The sequence below is a fragment of the Argopecten irradians genome, chromosome 4 (genome assembly GCF_041381155.1).
Source record: "Argopecten irradians isolate NY chromosome 4, Ai_NY, whole genome shotgun sequence".
Lineage (NCBI taxonomy): Eukaryota > Metazoa > Mollusca > Bivalvia > Pectinida > Pectinidae > Argopecten > Argopecten irradians.
Window position 1 is genome coordinate 49,691,178 of NC_091137.1, and position 21,186 is coordinate 49,712,363.

Sequence of the window (21,186 nt, forward strand, 5' to 3'; positions counted from 1 at the left end):
TTACAGAGAGGATACACATGTAACAAGAGAGAACAGATATCTGTGTATTATTTGTGATACTATTATAAATTACAGAGAGGATACACATGTAACAGGAGAGAACAGATATCTGTGAATTATTTGTGATACTATTATAAATTACAGAGAGGATACACATGTAACAGGAGAGAACAGATATCTGTGAATTATTTGTGATACTGTTATAAATTACAGAGAGGATACACATGTAACAGGAGAGAACAGATATCTGTGAATTATTTGTGATACTGTTATAAATTACAGAGAGGATACACATGTAACAGGAGAGAGAACAGATCTGTGTATTATTTGTGATACTGTTATAAATTACAGAGAGGATACACATGTAACAGGAGAGAACAGATATCTGTGTATTATTTGTGATACTGTTATAAATTACAGAGAGGATACACATGTAACAAGAGAGAACAGATATCTGTGTATTATTTGTGATACTATTATAAATTACAGAGAGGATACACATGTAACAGGAGAGAACATATATCTGTGATAATTATTTGTGATCACTATTATAGGATTACAGAGAGGATACACATGTAACAACAGAGAACAGATATCTGTTGTATTATTTGTTATACTGTTATAACATTACAGAGAGGATACACATGTAACAGGAGAACAGATATCTGTGTATTATTTGTGATACTGTTATAAGATATTATCTGTGATATTAATTTGTGATACTGTTATAAATTACAGAGAGGATACACATGTAACAGGAGAGAACAGATATCTGTGTATTATTTGTGATACTATTATAAATTACAGAGAGGATACACATGTAACAGGAGAGAACAGATATCTGTGTATTATTTGTGATACTGTTATAAATTACAGAGAGGATACACATGTAACAGGAGAGAACAGATATCTGTGTATTATTTGTGATACTGTTATAAATTACAGAGAGGATACACATGTAACAGGAGAGAACAGATATCTGTGAATTATTTGTGATACTGTTATAAATTACAGAGAGGATACACATGTAACAGGAGAGAACAGATATCTGTGAATTATTTGTGATACTGTTATAAATTACAGAGAGGATACACATGTAACAGGAGAGAACAGATATCTGTGTATTATTTGTGATACTATTATAAATTACAGAGAGGATACACATGTAACAGGAGAGAACAGATATCTGTGTATTATTTGTGATACTGTTATAAATTACAGAGAGGATACACATGTAACAGGAGAGAACAGATATCTGTGTATTATTTGTGATACTGTTATAAATTACAGAGAGGATACACATGTAACAAGAGAGAACAGATATCTGTGTATTATTTGTGATACTGTTTATAAATTACAGAGAGGATACACATGTAACAAGAGAGAACAGATATCTGTGAATTATTTGTGATACTGTTATAGATTACAGAGAGGATACACATGTAACAGGAGAGAACAGATATCTGTGTATTATTTGTGATACTGTTATAAATTACAGAGAGGATACACATGTAACAAGAGAGAACAGATATCTGTGTATTATTTGTGATACTATTATAAATTACAGAGAGGATACACATGTAACAGGAGAGAACAGATATCTGTGTATTATTTGTGATACTATTATAAATTACAGAGAGGATACACATGTAGCAGGAGAGAACAGATATCTGTGTATTATTTGTGATACTATTATAAATTACAGAGAGGATACACATGTAACAGGAGAGAACAGATATCTGTGTATTATTTGTGATACTATTATAAATTACAGAGAGGATACACATGTAAAAGGAGAGAACAGATATCTGTGTATTATTTGTGATACTTTATAAATTACAGAGAGGATACACATTACAGAGAGTAGATATCTGTGTATTATTTGTATACTAGGAGAGATACAGATATCTGTGATATTATTTGTGATACTATTATAGATTACAGAGAGGATACACATGTAACAGGAGAGAACAGATATCTGTGTATTATTTGTGATACTATTATAAATTACAGAGAGGATACACATGTAACAGGAGAGAACAGATATCTGTGTATTATTTGTGATACTATTATAAATTACAGAGAGGATACACATGTAACAGGAGAGAACAGATATCTGTGTATTTGTGATACTAATATAAATTACAGAGAAGATGTATTGGTGAAGGTCCCCTACAACTGCTTGTGTACATTTTTTTTGTGTTTTGTCATTAAGATGAAAGTCTGTATAGAAGATTAAACAAATAAAACATGTTTGATAGTTTTTGAAGGAAGAGTACTGTACTGAATCGACCCAGATTTCTGCTAATACCACAGACTGGTGTGTATGAAGATTTAAGTGTTGTATTATGATGGTGTTATCATCAAGCATGTTCTGACTATCAAAGAGAGATCGCTGACTTACCAGTAGGTATTAGGATCTGTATGATAGGTCTGGTAGTTCTAGTTAGTAGTTTTACTATTGTCAGATCCTTATCATCCAAATGCTGCTGTATATAACTGATAGCCTCTGATATACTGTATAAGCTGTGGAGCTGGAGGGGGATTCGTTAGGGTGGTAGGATATAGGGAAGGACTGTTGCCCCTCAGTCCTGCCGTATCATAATATCCCTCTGACTTGTTCATTTCTGACCCCTAACAGTGCTTCTGACCCCTAACAGTGCTGTAGAAATCATATCTGACCTTCTTGTCTTTAAGTTCCATGGAATATCCAGTGAATCTTGGAGTATGTGCACATTCTTCTCCATACCAACTGATACATGTCACATTGCAATCCTTTTGACAATATCTTCACTTTTATTTCTTTCCAAGTAAATTGGATACACAAACCTTAATCCTTTTGATGTTGTACAAATTAGACCTTGTCTGGTGTTTGATCTGTGACCTCTCTGAACTCTAGATGTGATGTTTGACCTTGTCTGGTGTTTGAACTGTGACCTCTCTGAACTCTAGATGTGATGTTTGACTTTGAACTATGACCTCTCAGACCTATAGTTGTGATGTTTGACTTTGTCTAATGTTTGAACTATGACCTCTCAGAACTTTAGTTGTGATGTTTGACCTTGTCTAATGTTTGAACTATGACCTCTCTGAACTCTAGATGTGATGTTTGACCTTGTCTGATGTTTGAACTATGACCTCTCTGAACTATAGATGTGATGTTTGACCTTGTCTAGTGTCTGAACTGTGACCTCTCTGATCCATAAATGTGATGTTTGACCTTGTCTATTGTTTGAACTGTGACCTCTCTGATCCATAGATGTGATGTTTGACCTTGTCTAGTGTCTGAACTGTGACCTCTCTGAACTCTTGATATGATGTTTGACCTTATCTAGTGTCTGAACTGTGACCTCTCTGAACTCTTGATATGATGTTTGACCTTATCTTGTGTCTGAACTATGACCTCTCTAAACTATAGATATGATGTTTGACCTTTTCTAATGTTTGAACCGTGACCTGTCTGAACTCTAGATGTGATGTTTGACCTTTTCTTATGTTTGAACTGTGACCTGTCTGAACTCTAGATGTGATGTTAGACCTTTTGTAATGTTTGAACTGTGACCTGTCTGAACTCTAGATGTGATGTTTGACCGTGTTTTATGTTAGATTTAGTGATTGAATTTACCACTTAACCTTTGAGCTTTAGAATGATCAGATATAACAATTGTAATCTTTGCCCTTGACCTTTTATAATCCTCGAAATCTAGGATTCAACTCATTCATCAGTGATGGATCCAGATTTATGACAGCAAGAATCAGTTAAAAAATTAAGATGTGTTTGCCATTATTTGGCTACATAGGGTTTATATAGATGCAGACATTTTATTGAAGTTTAAGAACTTAAACTTTATCATCAATAATTTATTGCAATAATTCAATTCAACATAATTATATAGTCTCAGCAAAGATTATGACAGGAGTAGCTTAAGGGCCACATATATATGATTCTGTTTGATAAATTGTATAAATGAAGCCCTATTAGTACCAGAAATTGATTATAGTCTATGTTTTTTGATGAATGACTTGCTCCGAGTACCTGGCGGCTGTTTTTTTTATATTTCCTGTCTGAGTTGGCAGGCTGAGTGTATCATTATGGATTTGACATTAACCAGTCCGTCCTCTATCATATTGTTTTGTTTGAACATTATTGTAACAAAGCCAGATTTATTTTGGACCCTATATCAACTTACAATGTGTTAGTCTGACCAATATCACTTAGGATTATAAAGCTTTGTGTAACATAGTAAAACAGTTCATCAATAAAACCAGTTAATGTTTTTTATATTTACCGTGTTGTATATTTTATGAGTATCTCCCTGACAACTCATTTGTGTCTCTCTGTTAACTGTCAGTACTTTTTCATTTATCACTTTCCTGGCTTTCTCTCTTACTCCTACACCCCCCCTCACACACACACACCCAGGGTGCCACACCCACACCCCCAGGGTGCCTAGTAATACTAGCTTTGTTAGATTCATAATGGCCATTTATAATCACCACCATCAACTATTTCAAAAATACAGAAAAACCCACAGATTTTCAGTGATGTTATCAGTGTGACATACAGTTTATTGTACCTGTGTGATCTATCTGATGTATAGGATGATCAGGTGATTAACAGACTAACGAGTTGTCCTGACATCAGCGACAGGTGTTACTTCCCCTAATTACTCCTCTATGGAACCTTTATTACCTTCCTCAGCGGAAGTCTCATCATCACGTAAAGGACGGATTGCATGGTCACACGAAACAATGATTACACACGGAAATTAATTCTCCGCATTTCTTCACCAATTGTTTCATATTCTACGTAGTTATTTTGAATGCCAGCATTTTTATTGCTGCTAATTTGTCTACTAATTAACACAAGGTAATCAAGTGGTTTGCACCTGTACAAATCTCTGACAAGGTAATCAAGTGGTTTGCACCTGTACAAATCTCTGACAAAGCATTATAATGTAAATTCTACTGGGATGGGAATGTTGTTTTTATTTGTCTGCACCTGTACAAATCTCTGACAAAGCATTATAATGTAAATTCTACTGGGATGGGAATGTTGTTTTTATTTGTCTGCACCTGTACAAATCTCTGACAAAGCATTATAATGTAAATTCTACTGGGATGGGAATGGTGTTTTTATTTGTCTGCACCAGTACAAATCTCTGACAAAGCATTATAATGTAAATTCTACTGGAGGGAATGGTGTTTTTATTTGTCTGCACCTGTACAAATCTCTGACAAAGCATTATAATGTAAATTCTATGGGATGGGAATGTTGTTTTTATTTGTTGCCTAACACAATAAAATCAGAATACCTGAAAACAATGATAATTGTATTAGAGATGTTTTCTTACAGCGTCCTTAACTTAAATATGTCGTTTTATTAATGTTGCAGGGTAAAAAGTTGGGTCAAGACGTGTCTGTTTTGATAAAAAAAAACATGTATATTATTATCGATTTTACTGTAAATGAGTATACATATGTATGATATAGGTTTTGTTGACAGTTGTATTTGAATGAAATGGTTTCTAACAGTCCGTATATAATATTCCTGTGTACTTATGTAATATTGTGTATTTACATGTATTTACCAGTACACCAGTTGTAGCTGATATAGGCCCTGGTACTGTATGCACTATAGACATGGAGGTATCATAATCAATTATAACAATGCCCATTGTACTTGTGAGACTGTAACAATGGGGTATAATGATCCAATCTCTGTTGTTACTGCTGGGAAACTTACACAATGGGAGAGTGGGGAATACTGAAAGTGGCATCTGTCACAGGGACTTGATGCATTCTCCTAACAATAGCATCTATCACAAGCACTTGATGCATTCTCCTGACAGTAGCATCTGTAACAGGGACTTGATGCATTCTCCTGACAGTTGGATCTGTCACAGGGACATGATGTGTTTTCCTAACAGTAGCATCTGTCACAAGGACTTGATGCATTCTCCTGACAGTAGCATCTGTCACAGGGACTTGATGCATTCTCCTGACAGTAGCATCTGTCACAGGGACTTGATGTGTTTTCCTGACAGTAGCATCTGTCACAGGGACTTGATGCATTCTTCTGACAGTGTATGTAGTCCAGGTTACTAATGTCACAAACAATTCAATTATGGTCTACTTCACAGGAAACATGTTACTGTAAACATTTAAACATTTCCTGTATATTACAGGTCCTAAAGTACACCACCATATCCATTTTGGCTAAAAACTCTTTAAGATATTCTCAGCGCCAGTATAACAAAGAGTTTGCCAAAACCAGCAGTAATTGCCTGCGTGTCTCAGAGTGGCTTTTTGTTATGCAAATCACATAATCGTGATGTAAATTTGTACTGACAAGATTGTTGTGGCAAGAGAGTGGCAAAGCCTGATGGCTGCCACGTTACTGCTCAGCATGGCAGAGACAACAAATTCCTATAGAGACCATTACAACAGGCGTTAGCTACAGTAAACTCCAGCAATGCCAATCAAACCTAGAAGTATTCCAATAGATTCCACAAAGCCAAGTGATATAAGACGTAATTACAGAGCCATCTAATGCATACCGCTAATAACCGCCACTGTAGCATGCATGTATCACTGAAGAATGGATGAGAAATTGGCTGATGGTCTGATGAAGCCATTCCAATTTTCATTGAGACAGCAAACATTCTAGCAATATGGATTGATATGTCCTGGGTACTAGAAAGGTTTACCTAAACATGTCCCCAGTGTGATAATACCATGATAGATCACATTTTTCTGACATGTCTGTTCTCTGTGATAATAGCCTGCCTAGTAAACCATGTACAGTTAGTTATAAACCATGTACAGTAAGTCATAAACCATGTACAGTGAGTTATAAACCATGTACAGTAAGTCATAAACCATGTACAGTAAGTCATAAACCATGTACAGTGAGTTATAAACCATGTACAGTGAGTCATAAACCATGTACAGTGAGTCATAAACCATGTACAGTAAGTTATAAACCATGTACAGTAAGTCATAAACCATGTACAGTGAGTCATAAACCATGTACAGTGAGTCATAAACTATGTACAGTGAGTCATAAACCATGTACAGTGAGTCATAAACCATGTACAGTAAGTCATAAACCATGTACAGTGAGTCATAAACCATGTACAGTGAGTCATAAACCATGTACAGTGAGTCATAAACCATGTACAGTAAGTCATAAACCATGTACAGTAAGTCATAAACCATGTACAGTGAGTCATAAACCATGTACAGTGAGTCATAAACCATGTACAGTGAGTCATAAACCATGTACAGTAAGTCATACACCATGTACAGTGAGTCATAAACCATGTACAGTGAGTCATAAACCATGTACAGTAAGTCATACACCATGTACAGTAAGTCATAAACCATGTACAGTGAGTCATAAACCATGTACAGTGAGTCATAAACCATGTACAGTGAGTCATACACCATGTACAGTGAGTAATAAACCATGTACAGTGAGTTATAAACCATGTACAGTGAGTCATAAACCATGTACAGTAAGTCATAAACCATGTACAGTAAGTCATAAACCATGTACAGTGAGTCATAAACCATGTACAGTGAGTTATAAACCATGTACAATGAGTTATAAACCATGTATAGTAAGTCATACACCATGTAAAGTAAGTCATAAACCATGTACAGTGAGTCATAAACCATGTACAGTGAGTCATAAACCATGTACAGTAAGTCATACACCATGTACAGTGAGTCATAAACCATGTACAGTGAGTTATAAACCATGTATAGTAAGTAGTCAATACAACATGTACAGTAAGTCATAAACCATGTACAGTGAGTCATAAACCATGTACAGTAAGTCATAAACCATGTACAGTGAGTCATAAACCATGTACAGTGAGTCATAAACCATGTACAGTGAGTCATAAACCATGTACAGTGAGTCATAAACCATGTACAGTAAGTCATAAACCATGTACAGTAAGTCATAAACCATGTACAGTAAGTCATAAACCATGTACAGTGAGTCATAAACCATGTACAGTAAGTCATAACACCATGTACAGTGAGTCATAAACCATGTACAGTGAGTCATAAACCATGTACAGTGAGTTATAAAAACCATGTAACAGTAAGTCATAAACCATGTACAGTAAGTCATAAACCATGTACCTTTTCATAAACCATGTAAAGGCTATAGGAATCTGTACAATGAAACTTTACCATTGAATTCATTGTTTAAACCATGTACAGTAGATCATAAACCATGTACAGTGAGTCAAACCATGATGAGACAGAGGATGTATGGCCATGTCCAGTGCAGTTCCAGACACTGTTAATGAGGTTATAAACCATTTATAGTGATAGCCAAAATTAGCCCTGATGTATTGGGCATTAGGGGATCAATACTGTAAGGATTTATTACTTACAGTGAGGTCTATATAATGGCTGAGATGATAGTTAAAATCAACATTTACGTAAGTATAGTAAAAAGCTAACAGTACATGACATAAACCAAGCATAGAAAATCACATAATAGTAAGTTACAGCACTACCAATTGACTTCAGACAATTTTATCACTGAACTGAAGCAGAAATCACAAAGAGTACCCTGTTTCCAATACAGCAATACAATTAAAGGGTTTACTTATGACAAAAACACAGACATTACAATTAAAATCAAGAATCACTAATTACAGTTAAAGTTACAGCAATATATTATAGTATATGTGACTACAGTTACAGCCATACATTACAGTATACAAGGACCACAGTTTCAGCCATACATTACATTATACGTGACCACAATTACAGCCATACATTACAGTAGAGGTGTCCACAGTTTACAGCCATACATTACATTATACGTGACCACAATTACAGCCATACATTACATTATACGTGACCACAATTACAGCCTTACAATAAAACATTGTATGTCAGACCACAGTTACAGCCATACATTACATTATACATGACCACAATTACAGCCATACATTATATATGACCACAATCACAGCCATACATTACAGTATACCACAGTACAGCCATACATTACATTATACGTGACCGTCCACAATTACAGCCATACAGTACATTATACGTGACCACAGTTACAGCCATACATTACAGTAGAGGTGACCACAGTTACTGCCATACATTACAGTATATATGACCACAATTACAGCCAAACATTACAATATATATGACCACAGTTACAGCAATACATTACAGTATATGTGACCACAAGTTACAGCCATACATTACAGTATACATGACCACAGTTACAGCCATACATTACAGTATACGTGACCACAATTACAGCCATACATTACAGTAGAGGTGACCACAGTTACAGCCATACATTACATATACATGACCACAGTTACAGCCATACATTACAGTAGAGGTGACCACAGTTACAGCCATACATTACAGTAGAGGTGACCACAGTTACAGCCATACATTACATTATACATGACCACAGTTACAGCCATACATTACAGTATAGGTGACCACAGTTACAGCCATACATTACAGTAGAGGTGACCACAGTTACAGCCATACATTACATTATACATGACCACAGTTACAGCCATACATTACATTATACATGACCACAGTTACAGCCATACATTACAGTAGAGGTGACCACAGTTACAGCCATACATTACAGTAGACATGACCACAGTTACAGCCATACATTACATTATACATGACCACAATTACAGCCATACATTACATTATACATGACCACAGTTACAGCCATACATTACATTATACATGACCACAATTACAGCCATACATTACATTATACTTCACAATTACAGCCATACATTACATTATACATGACCTCAGTTTCAGCCTTACATTACAGTATATGTGACCACAGTTACAGCCATGCATTACAGTATACGTGACCACAGTTACAGCCATACATTACAATATACGTGACCACAGTTACAGCCATACATTACAGTATACATGACCACAGTTACAGCCATACATTACAATATACGTGACCACAGTTACAGCCATGCATGACAATATACGTGACCACAGTTACAGCCATGCATTACAGTATACGTGACCACAGTTACAGCCATACATTACAATATACTTGACCACAATTACAGCCATACATTACAGTATACGTGACCACAGTTACAGCCATACATTACAATATACTTGACCACAGTTACAGCCATACATTACAATATACTTGACCACAGTTACAGCCATACATAACAGTATACGTGACCACAGTTACAGCCATACATTACAATATACTAGACCACAGTTACAGCCCTACATTACAGTTTACCTTTGTAGTCTCAGTTATAAACACCAATTTCAGTCTGCACAAATGTGAACTTCTTGCAAAGCCAAGTTCATCACAAGTTATATATAGCTTCAAAGAATCGCTGTACTTTCATAGTGCTGACATTACTATCATCAGGTGATAAGCTCTCTGAAAACATATCTGTGTACGTTCTATATGAACTCTTTGAAAACATATGTGTGTACGTGCTATAAGAACTCTTTGAAAACATATGTATGTATGTGCTATAAGAACTCTCTGAAAACTAGTTTGTGTGTGTGTTATGTGCTAGGTTCAACAGAGTAAAGATTACTCCCGCATCCGAACATCTCTACTGCTGCATCAATACCTGTATCCTAGGCCTCATAATGCCAGCATCACTGATTGACCGGTCTGTCCAGTGAGTGTCCACACCTGTCTGTAACACCTGAGGGACTAACTCGTTAATGTTACCACCTGAGTGACTTACTCGTTACCGTCTAATGTTTGATTGTTATACCTGCCTGGGGCTGCCACGGCACCACTTAATATTTGTGTATATAATTGAATATTGTGATGAAGAACAATTTGTCGGGAGTATACAAGTGAAGCTCTGGGAAGCAGACATTGGATTCTTGTGCTATCACTGATCAACAAGTCAACAGTGTTGGATGCCACATGTGAGGCCGAGATTTGTTTTTATGCAGATTGAAGAAAAAATAAAGGATTTCACTTCTTTGGGATTCAAAACCAACGGATAATCAAATCACTGGCCATTATACTGGTGTTTACCGAGTGAATAGACGGCCTTGACATGTTGTAGTCAACACAGAATTTCTCCCGGAGCAAAGAGGAGCGTGCCTGTCATGCCTGTATCTGAGATGGCTCTCTATAGTAGACACTTCTGTATTACAAAGATTTAGGTCCAGCTGGTGTTGTATGAACCTTGTCAGGGATTACTCTGTACTGACCATGACTTCCTGGACTATGCTGGACGTTTTACCAATCCCTGCTAACACAGGTATTTATATTCAGACTTAAATTCCTCAAATTTTTGTTTTGTAAATTTGCTTTAAATCATTTAGGAACCATATCAATATATTTCAAAGATTTTTTTATACTAATGTAACTATGATTATTTATGACTAGTATATATACAACAGTATCAATTGTGGTGATAGTTTTGTATGGTGCCTTTTGTTAGTTTTAATCAATGAGAGACCAGCCACAGCATTAGTTATTGGTCCATAAATATAGAGTCAGTTATAGAACATATTTATCTCCATCAATAATATGTAATAATAATGTATTGTAGAAATAAAAACAATTGACAAATAGAGAGGTACCATTTATTTTAACAATAGGAGGTTTTTATTATCTCATAAGTACCCTATATGGAAATCGTATATAATGACACTTGGATGTTTCATCACCCCCTGGTGGGTTTTTTGTTGCTGCATTTAACCTCAAGGAGTTCAATCTGTCCCTGATGGGATTTTCCTTAAAACCTTTGACCCCTAGGAGTTCAATCTGTCCATGATAGGATTTTCCTTACAACCTTTGACCCCTAGGAGTTCAATCTGACCCTGATGGGGTTTTCCTTACAACCTTTGACCCTTAGGAGTTCATTCTGTCTCTGATGGGGTTTTCCTTACAACCTTTGACCCCTAGGAGTTCAATCTGTCCATGATAGGGTTTTCCTTACAACCTTTGACCCTTAGGAGTTCAGTCTGTCTCTGATGGGGTTTTCCTTACAACCTTTGACTCCTAGGAGTTCAATTTGTCTCTGATGGGGTTTTCCTTACAACCTTTGACCCTTAGGAGTTCAATCTGTCCATGATAGGGTTTTCCTTACAACCTTTGACCCTTAGGAGTTCAATCTGTCTCTGATGGGGTTTTCCTTACAACCTTTGACCCCTAGGAGTTCAATCTGTCCCTGATGGGGTTTTCCTTACAATCTTTGACCCCTATAGGAGTTCAATCTGTCTCTGATGAGGTTTTTGTTACATCCTTTGTCCCCTAGGAATTCAATCTGTCCCTGATGGGATTTTCCTTACAACCTTTGACCCTTAGGAGTTCAATCTGTCCCTGATGGGTCTTTTTCCTTTGAGTCCTATAGGAGTCCATCTCTCCATGCTGGGATATGTGTAGCACACGTTAACTACTTCCCCCTCCCCCCTCCTCTCCTTTAATATGTGTAGTAACAGAGATATCTGTTGTTTTGTAGGTAAGAGCTTCATGCTGGAATAACTTACTGTGATGTTCAGTTCTGTTCTGAGATATGAAATCAACAACAGGTAACGATTGATTGTGAAGTGACAAAGATTGTCTCTATACACATGTGTATTGTCTAACAAACGAGGAATTAATTAATTGCCAGTGGATGGAACAGAAACAAAATGTACAACAAGCATGCTTGCTGAGTCAGTAGGATTACGTCGTCGTCGTGTACTGAGGACGTTGGAATTGATTTCAATGTCAATACTCTGAGGAGTTGATCAATAGGCCGTACCCCAGGACACGGGATTCAGCGCGATACAGCAAATCACTTTTACGATAAATAACAGTACAGGGTTACCTAGGTGATGTTCTCTAGTTAATACCGGTGGAGCAGGTGGTGTTTTACCTATGGATTACACACCTGTAATGAGGAATCTGCTGCACACCTGTCTACAAACACCTGTCCACAAACATATTGGCTGCTATAGAGGTCAGAATTATATGGACCCTGTACAACAGATATCCCAGGATTTAAGATCAACAATTATCAAATTTTCAATATTTTTTGGATCATATCAAAGATTTCTAATATCGGATGAGTTCATTGGTTAAAACTACAGAATAAAATCTTGTGTTTGAATCCAGCCTGGTCAGAAATTGAAAACATTTGAGTGTTCAAGAAAAAACGTATTCATTTGAAGAGGAGAAGAGTTTGAAGAAATAACTTGTGATTTGATGTGAAAATAGGATTTTATTCTGTCTTTTGGAAAATTCCTTGGGAAATTTAAGTAACAAATATAAGAATGTTTTGAATGGTTGAGTCAATATGCTTGTGAGTGCAATGGTTCATTTCTATGAGGACTTTAGGTAGCCAAACAGAAAGAACTATTTGTGATATTTTAAGATAAAGGATATCGCCATGGAGTACTATGCGGAGAGTGTCATCACGATGGTATATACCATCGCCATAGTAACCTCAAATACTTTAATTCTATTGGTCGTGGCTTGTACAGAGTCATTCAGGAACATGAATAAAGTTTATTTTTGTTCGCTGACGCTGGCTGACTTATGTGTTGGTGTGTTCATCACACCGTTCGCAGTTTTCAGCACGTTCAGTAAAAACTGGATATATAATGATGAGAAGTTCTGCCATTTTGAGGCTTACCTCTTGGCAGTTTTTTTTATTGCTGGTTTATATTCCATGGCCTGGATGAGTGTTGACCACTACTTAGCGGTGAGAAAACCACAGAGGCACAAAATCGCGATGACCCCGACACGCTCCATGTGCTGGATTTTCTTTGCCTGGCTAGGAGCCATCAGTTTTTGTTGTCCACCATTATTTTCATTTGAGAGAGCGAACTACTATCAAGAAGTATTTATCTGCTCCATTGAGGCTGGCCCTCATAAGCCGTACTTCGTGACGGCTGGAGTCCTTGTGATGTTTCCGGCAGTCGTGGCACTCATTGTTACGAACGCTTATATTTTCACACGCCCATTCCAAAAGAAACGGTACATGTTTGAGACGATTTTACCGGACACTGCGTCACGACCGGGGAATTACTTCATGAACTTTGTGGTGACGATAATCTTCTGTATTGCGTGGCTGCCATGGCTGATGCTGCAGCTGTACGGCGCATTCATTGACCAGTATACGTCCTATCCCCATCGTGTACACTTTTACCTTTTGTGGATAGCTATTGGAAATTCATCTTACAAATTTTTTGTCTATTTGGCCATGAGCCAGGAATTTCGGAAAGGTCTGCGTCAGCTCTGTGGCCATACAGACTGCCACTGCCCAGAATGCTCCATCGCAAACAATATGAACATCAACTTTATTACTGTCAACAGTCGCAAGTAATTGGACATCTTAGAAGTCCAGAGCCACGTGATCAAATGTCCATGTAGATAAGTGTTAATCTTATTACTGAGTGTGAGGCTGTCGGTAACAGAATCTAATTTCCTATAAATCTCATTCAGGTGTCTGAACGAAATCAAATCCTACACACAGACTTTGTTGTGTATACATACTGATTTTTGTGTACATTAAGTGCATAATCTTATTCCAATAACTAAGCACTTGATGAATTTTAGCATGCACAACATTTGGTTTAAAAAGAGTTGACTGAAATTGTAATTAATTTCAGAGAAATAAAAATTAAAAGCTGTTAGGACAAAGCGCTGTAAAATATGCCTCCCACTAGAATTGATACATGTATTGACATCATCCGATTAATGTGGCATTTCCTGTGCTTCCTCTGTAAATAACTTTGTGTCAAAGTAAATATGTATAAAGTGATTTGAATCGAGTTCTAAATCGAGTTCATCATCCATTATCAGGCTTAAAATTCTGGAATTTCAAGGTTCATGCAATCTTTTAGAGCACATTGACGTTCAAACTTTAGATTTTCAGTGAACTTAATTAAATCTTAATAATTCTATTTTTGCATCAAATTTCATTAAAATTTTAAAAAAAAACCAACTCAAACCTCTATAAATCGGAATTGAATTTTCTAAATTCCATGTTACCATGGTAATGGTATGTCAATAATTAAATCATTCGAAGATTAATTGATCACCAACTGAGCTATACAAATCAGAATCCATGTTACAAACAGTTTTGGACCAACTGTATAATTTTACCAAACATAATTCTGTAATTGCATATTACAGAGTTATCTGCCCTTGCGGGTAGGTATTGGTTATGATGTAATGTATTTGCGAGTGTAATGTCATACTTTTCAGAGGAAATGACGTAAATCTTGCTTACAAAATCATGACGTCACAATGGATACCTTACCCACGGGATGTAAACATGTAAAATGCAAAGATGGAATAGTCTTGAATTACAAATGTGAATTTTAATATTTACAAATCTTTTTCTATATTTAAAACTGGACGTTTGATGAACAGATTTTTTGTAATTATTACGATGAATCTTAATCTGTCTTCATGGAACTTTTAACATTGACCAATAAAAGCTTGTGGTGCATGTGATTAGAAATAGAAACATAACATGTCAAGTCATTCCAAAATTAATTTGTAGTGTCTGATGAGTGTGGGTAAGTGACAATGTTCTGATGATACTGATTTATCTGTTCTTGTGATAATTAGATGATTATTACAACAATAATTAGATTGTGTGGTTAAGAAGATTGTTTCCTCAAAAATTAGGGTAACTGTACCCTGCAAACAAATAATGTAACCACTATATCTGCTCATGAGGGCAGACAACTCTGCCACCAAAGACAGAAAATTTGTATGAAAGTGACGTGAGAATCCATTAGGCATGTGATTACTGGTTTATCCTTGTATAGTAGCAATGATGTAGATCGTCCTGCTTAAGTCCATCTGATTGTTTATCAGATTAATGTATTCAACAAAAAATGTGGTAGTATAATTATATACCTGTATGGAGTATGGTAGTATAATTATATACCTGTATGATGTGTGGTAGTATAATTATATACCTGTATGGAGTTTGGTAGTATAATCATATACCTGTATGATGTGTGGTAGTATAATTATATACCTGTATGGAGTATGGTAGTATAATTATATACCTGTATGATGTGTGGTAGTATAATTATATACCTGTATGATGTGTGGTAGTATAATTATATACCTGTATGATGTGTGGTAGTATAATTATATACCTGTATGATGTGTGGTAGTATAATTATATACCTGTATGATGTGTGGTAGTATAATTATATACCTGTATGATGTGTGGTAGTATAATTATATATACCTGTATGATGTGGTAGTATAATTATATACCTGTATGAATGTGGTAGTATAATTATATACCTGTATGAAATGTAGTGGTAGTATAATTATATACCTGTATGATGTGTGGTAGTATAATTATATACCTGTATGATGGTAGTATAATTATATACCTGTATGGATATGGTAGTATAATTATATACCTGTATGATGTGTGGTAGTATAATTATATACCTGTATGATGTGTGGTAGTATAATTATATACCTGTATGAATGGGGTAGTATAATTATATACCTGTATGGATGTGTGGTAGTATAATTATATACCTGTATGATGTGGTGGTAGTATAATTATATACCTGTATGATGTGTGGTAGTATAATTATATACCTGTATGATGTGTGGTAGTATATAATTATATACCTGTATGATGTGTGGTAGTATAATTATATACCTGTATGGAGTATGGTAGTATAATTATATACCTGTATGGAGTATGGTAGTATATAATTATATACCTGTATGAATGGGGTAGTATAATTATATACCTGTATGAGTATGGTAGTATAAATATTACCTGTATGGTGTGGTAGTAATTATATACCTGTATGATGTATGGTAGTATAGTATTAATTATATACCTGTATGAATGGGGTAGTATAATTATATACCTGTATGGAGTATGGGTTAGTATAATTATATACCTGTATGATGTGGAGTATGGTAGTATAATTATATACCTGTATGATGTGTGTTGGTAGTATAATTATATACCTGTATGATGTGATGGTAGTATAATTATATACCTGTATGATGTGGGGTAGTATAATTATATACCTGTATGTATGGTAGTATAATTATATACCTGTATGGAGTATGGTAGTATAATTATATACCTGTATGGAGTATGGTAGTATAATTATATACCTGATATGTATGGTAGTATAATTATATACCTGTATGATGTGTGGTAGTATAATTATATACCTGTATGATGTATGGTAGTATAATTATATACCTGTATGATGTGTGGTAGTATAATTTATATACCTGTATGAATGTGTGGTAGTATAATTATATACCTGTATGATGTGTGGTAGTATAATTATATACCTGTATGATGGGTAGTATAATTATATACCTGTATGAATGGGTAGTAGTATAATTTATATACCTGTATGGAGTATATGGTAGTATAATTATATACCTGTATGATGTGTGGTAGTATAATTATATACCTGTATGATGTGTGGTAGTATAATTATATACCTGTATGATGTGTGGTAGTATAATTATATACCTGTATGATGTGTGGTAGTATAATTATATACCTGTATGATGTGTGGTAGTATAATTATATACCTGTATGATGTGTATGGTAGTATAATTATATACCTGTATGATATGGGGTAGTATTATAATTATATACCTGTATGGATGTATGTGGTAGTTTAATTATATACCTGTATGAGTATGGTAGTATAATTATATACCTGTATGATGTGTGGTAGTATAATTATATACCTGTATGATGTGTGGTAGTATAATTATATACCTGTATGATGTGTGGTAGTATAATTATATACCTGTATGATGTGTGGTAGTATAATTATATACCTGTATGAATGGGGTAGTATAATTATATACCTGTATGATGTGTGGTAGTATATGTATATACCATGCATTGTAATGGAGCAATTTTCCCTCCCTAAGAACATTTTCCTATGGGAGCCCCGCGTTTAGCGCCCCTTTTATTTGAAATATATTTCCTTAGGGGAATATTGCTCCATACAAGCTTGGTTAAAGCAAAAAACGAATAAAATCCAATCCCTTTATATTACACTCTACAACGACTTTTTTTAATATTTATTATTTTGTATGCAAATAAAAATTCAGTCCAATTTATAGAGGGACGTATAATTATTCAATTAAGAAGTCCAGTCCAAAAGTGGAGTGGAGGAGCCTTAACTCAATTGAACAGCGAAGAATGGAACGCTTTCCATCGTAAGGTAGAATTATATCATGCCATCCGCGATAGACAAAAAAGTTCAATATTCTTTTAGTGTAAAAATAAAACATGTCAAACAAAAGGTAAAAATTTCAGAGATAAATTTTTAGTATATCCAATTTTGCCTAAAAAGTTAATATACAGCCGTAATAACATATAAAGAAATTGTACACGTGTCCCAGACATTTGTGTGAAACTCGGTGGACCGTTTATTTGTGTCTGCGAGGGCAGATGATGATGCCACGCTTTACTACATCTATTTGAGTTTTTTCCGATGTTGTCCAAAACCCCATCGATTTTCTAAGTAGGCTCAATGTGATTGGAGATGTCCCGTACTGACTTGTATACGTTATTACATCCTTATGGGAGCCCTTTGATTTAATATAATCCCTAACGCTTTAGGATTCCATTATCGCAATCGATGAATGAAACCAAAAATTCACGGATTTTGTGTTCGATGGGAATTATGTACTTGTTAATTTTTGTGTGGACCGTATAATCTGTCAAACAAGTGAGATTTAATATTAATCGCGGTGCCATGTTTTTTTTTTTTTATAATACACATGCTTTAAATTCCTCCATAGAAACCAAAGGCTAAGAAGGAATATGTTTAAATAACTGAACCTCCCTAATCAGAGGGTCTCAAAACGCCCGTCCCCCCCCATCCCAAAGGACTTCCGATCGTTAGAGGACGAATCATAGAGCTCAGAGGTAATTGTTTTACATTTTTGACCCAAACCAATCAATTTTTTAACAAAAAAGGAAATCACGTCCTGCCACCGGTCGGTTCCCCGGGAAATAATTCTTGTATACATTTGTTAATTAAAAAAATTGTTTTGAATCTTATATAAATATAAATACATGTAAATATTTGTTACATTTTTCCAAAAATTCTATGAGGAAAAAAAAAAAAAAAAAAAAAATATAATCGTTTAAAAAAAAAAAAAAATTCTATGAAAAAACAATAATAATATCACGTTAAAATGTTTGCGTCAAATATGTTAAACAAAGCCCATTGGGTTTTTCTTTTAAAAAAAAAGGTAAGTCCTTTATACTTTGCCACAGAAAACATTTTTTTTCCGTTACGCAAGTTCAATGTTCCAAAGTTACCGCATGCATTTTATTGTTTAAACCAAAATCCCCGCTAGAGTATTAGCGTATAATATTTAAATTCCAAGCCTAGCAAAGGTGGTAAAAATATACCTGTATGGAGTATGGTTAAATAATTATATCCCAGTATGTTGTGTAGGTAGTTATAATTTATATTCCTGTATGGAGTATTGGTAAAGTATAATTTTAAATATACCAGTAAGATGGTGGGTGGGTTAAAGATAATAATTATAATACCTGCCATGTATTGTGTGGTAAGTATAATTATATACCTGTATGGAGTTATGGTAAGTATAAGATTAATAATTACCTGTAAAATGATGTGGTGGGGTAGTAATAAATTAAATAACTGTATGATGTGTGGTAGTATTAAGAAATATTACCTGTATGCTGTGTGGTTGTATTATTAATATCCTGTATGGAGTACTGGTATGATACCTGTATAATGTATTATGTGATGGGTAGTATAATTTTATAACCTGTACTGATGTGTGGGTAAAAGGTTAAAAATAATTATAGACCCTGTATGGAAAGGGAAAGTATAATTATATATACCCTGTAATGAATGTTGGTGGGTTAGTATAATTAAATTATACCTGTAAAAAATGAAGGGTGGTAGTATAATTATATTACCTTAAATGAATTGGGTGGGATTATGTCTGGTAGTAAAATTAATATATACCTTGTAATGTATGGAGTAATGGTAGTATAATTATAATACCTGTTAATGGATGTTTATGGTAGTATAATTTATATACCTGTAGTGAAAAGTGTGGTAGTATAATCATATACTGTAGGAGATGTGTGGTAGTATACAATTATATACCTGTAGGAATGTGTGGTGTGTATAATTATATACCTGTATGGAGTATGGTAGTATAAAGTTATATACCTGTATATGAATGGGGGAAGTATAGTTTATTATACCTGTATTGATGGTGTGGTGAATTTAATTTATTATACCTGTATGATGTGTGGTAGTATAATTATCATACCTGTTATGATGTTGTGGTAAGTAATATAATTAATTATACCTGTATGAATGGGGGTAAGTATAATTTTTTTTTTTTTTATATACCTGCTAGGAAGTGGGTTTGGTTAGTTTAGATTATATCACTGTTGTTGATGTGGTGGTAGCTTAATAATTATATACCCTGTATTGAAGTAGTGGTAGTACTTAATTAATATAAACCTGAAATGATGCTGTGGTAAATATAATTATAGTACCTGTAGGAATTGGGTTAGTAAAAAATTATATTATCCTGTATGATTTATGGAGAGGTAGTAATAATTTATATACCTAGTATGAAAGTTTGGTAGTAGTCATAATCATTATACCTGTATGGATTGTTGTGGTTAGTTATAATTTTATATACCCGCTGTATGAAGGAGCTATGGTATTGATAAGTTATATACCTGTATGAAAATGTGTGGTAGTATTCAATCATTCATTACCTGTAGGATGGTGTTGGTATGGTAAATAAATTATTATACCCTGTATGATATGTGTGTAGGGGTAGTATAATTAATATTACCCTGTATGATTGTTGTGGTGTACATATTTATTACCTACATTTATGGAGGTATGGTATGTAAAATTAATAATTAAATGTACCCTTGTAATTGATGTGTTGGTAGTATAATTTATATACCTGCATGATGTGGGTTGGGTTATTCTAATTAGACCTATATGGGATGTGGTGGTGTACATATAATATATTCTAACTGTATGATTGGGGTAGTTTAAATTTATATACCTGTATGGAGTGGTGTGAAGTTAATAATTTTACATTTACCTGTAATAGAATGAGAAGGTAGTATAAGTGTACGACTAATC

The 21,186-nt window shown here is 34.7% G+C and overlaps 2 protein-coding genes across 2 annotated transcripts in view; both read left to right on the top strand.

The window, feature by feature from the left end:
• The window catches only part of LOC138321940 (dipeptidyl peptidase 2-like), a 72,691-nt gene that overhangs the window by 21,494 nt on the left and 30,011 nt on the right, over nt 1-21,186 (top strand). The window lies entirely within an intron of this gene.
• On the top strand, nt 10,191-16,153 carry LOC138321942 (probable G-protein coupled receptor 21). Its single transcript, XM_069265990.1, has 2 exons — nt 10,191-11,306; nt 12,513-16,153. Exon 2 carries the CDS (start codon nt 13,425-13,427, stop codon nt 14,361-14,363), a length of 939 nt encoding a protein of 312 aa, XP_069122091.1. The 5' UTR covers nt 10,191-11,306; nt 12,513-13,424; the 3' UTR covers nt 14,364-16,153.

What these genes read in the sequence shown, in the direction of transcription:
- LOC138321942 (XM_069265990.1), top strand. Translation starts at nt 13,425, where the DNA reads ATGGAGTACTATGCGGAGAGTGTCATCACGATGGTATATACCATCGCC.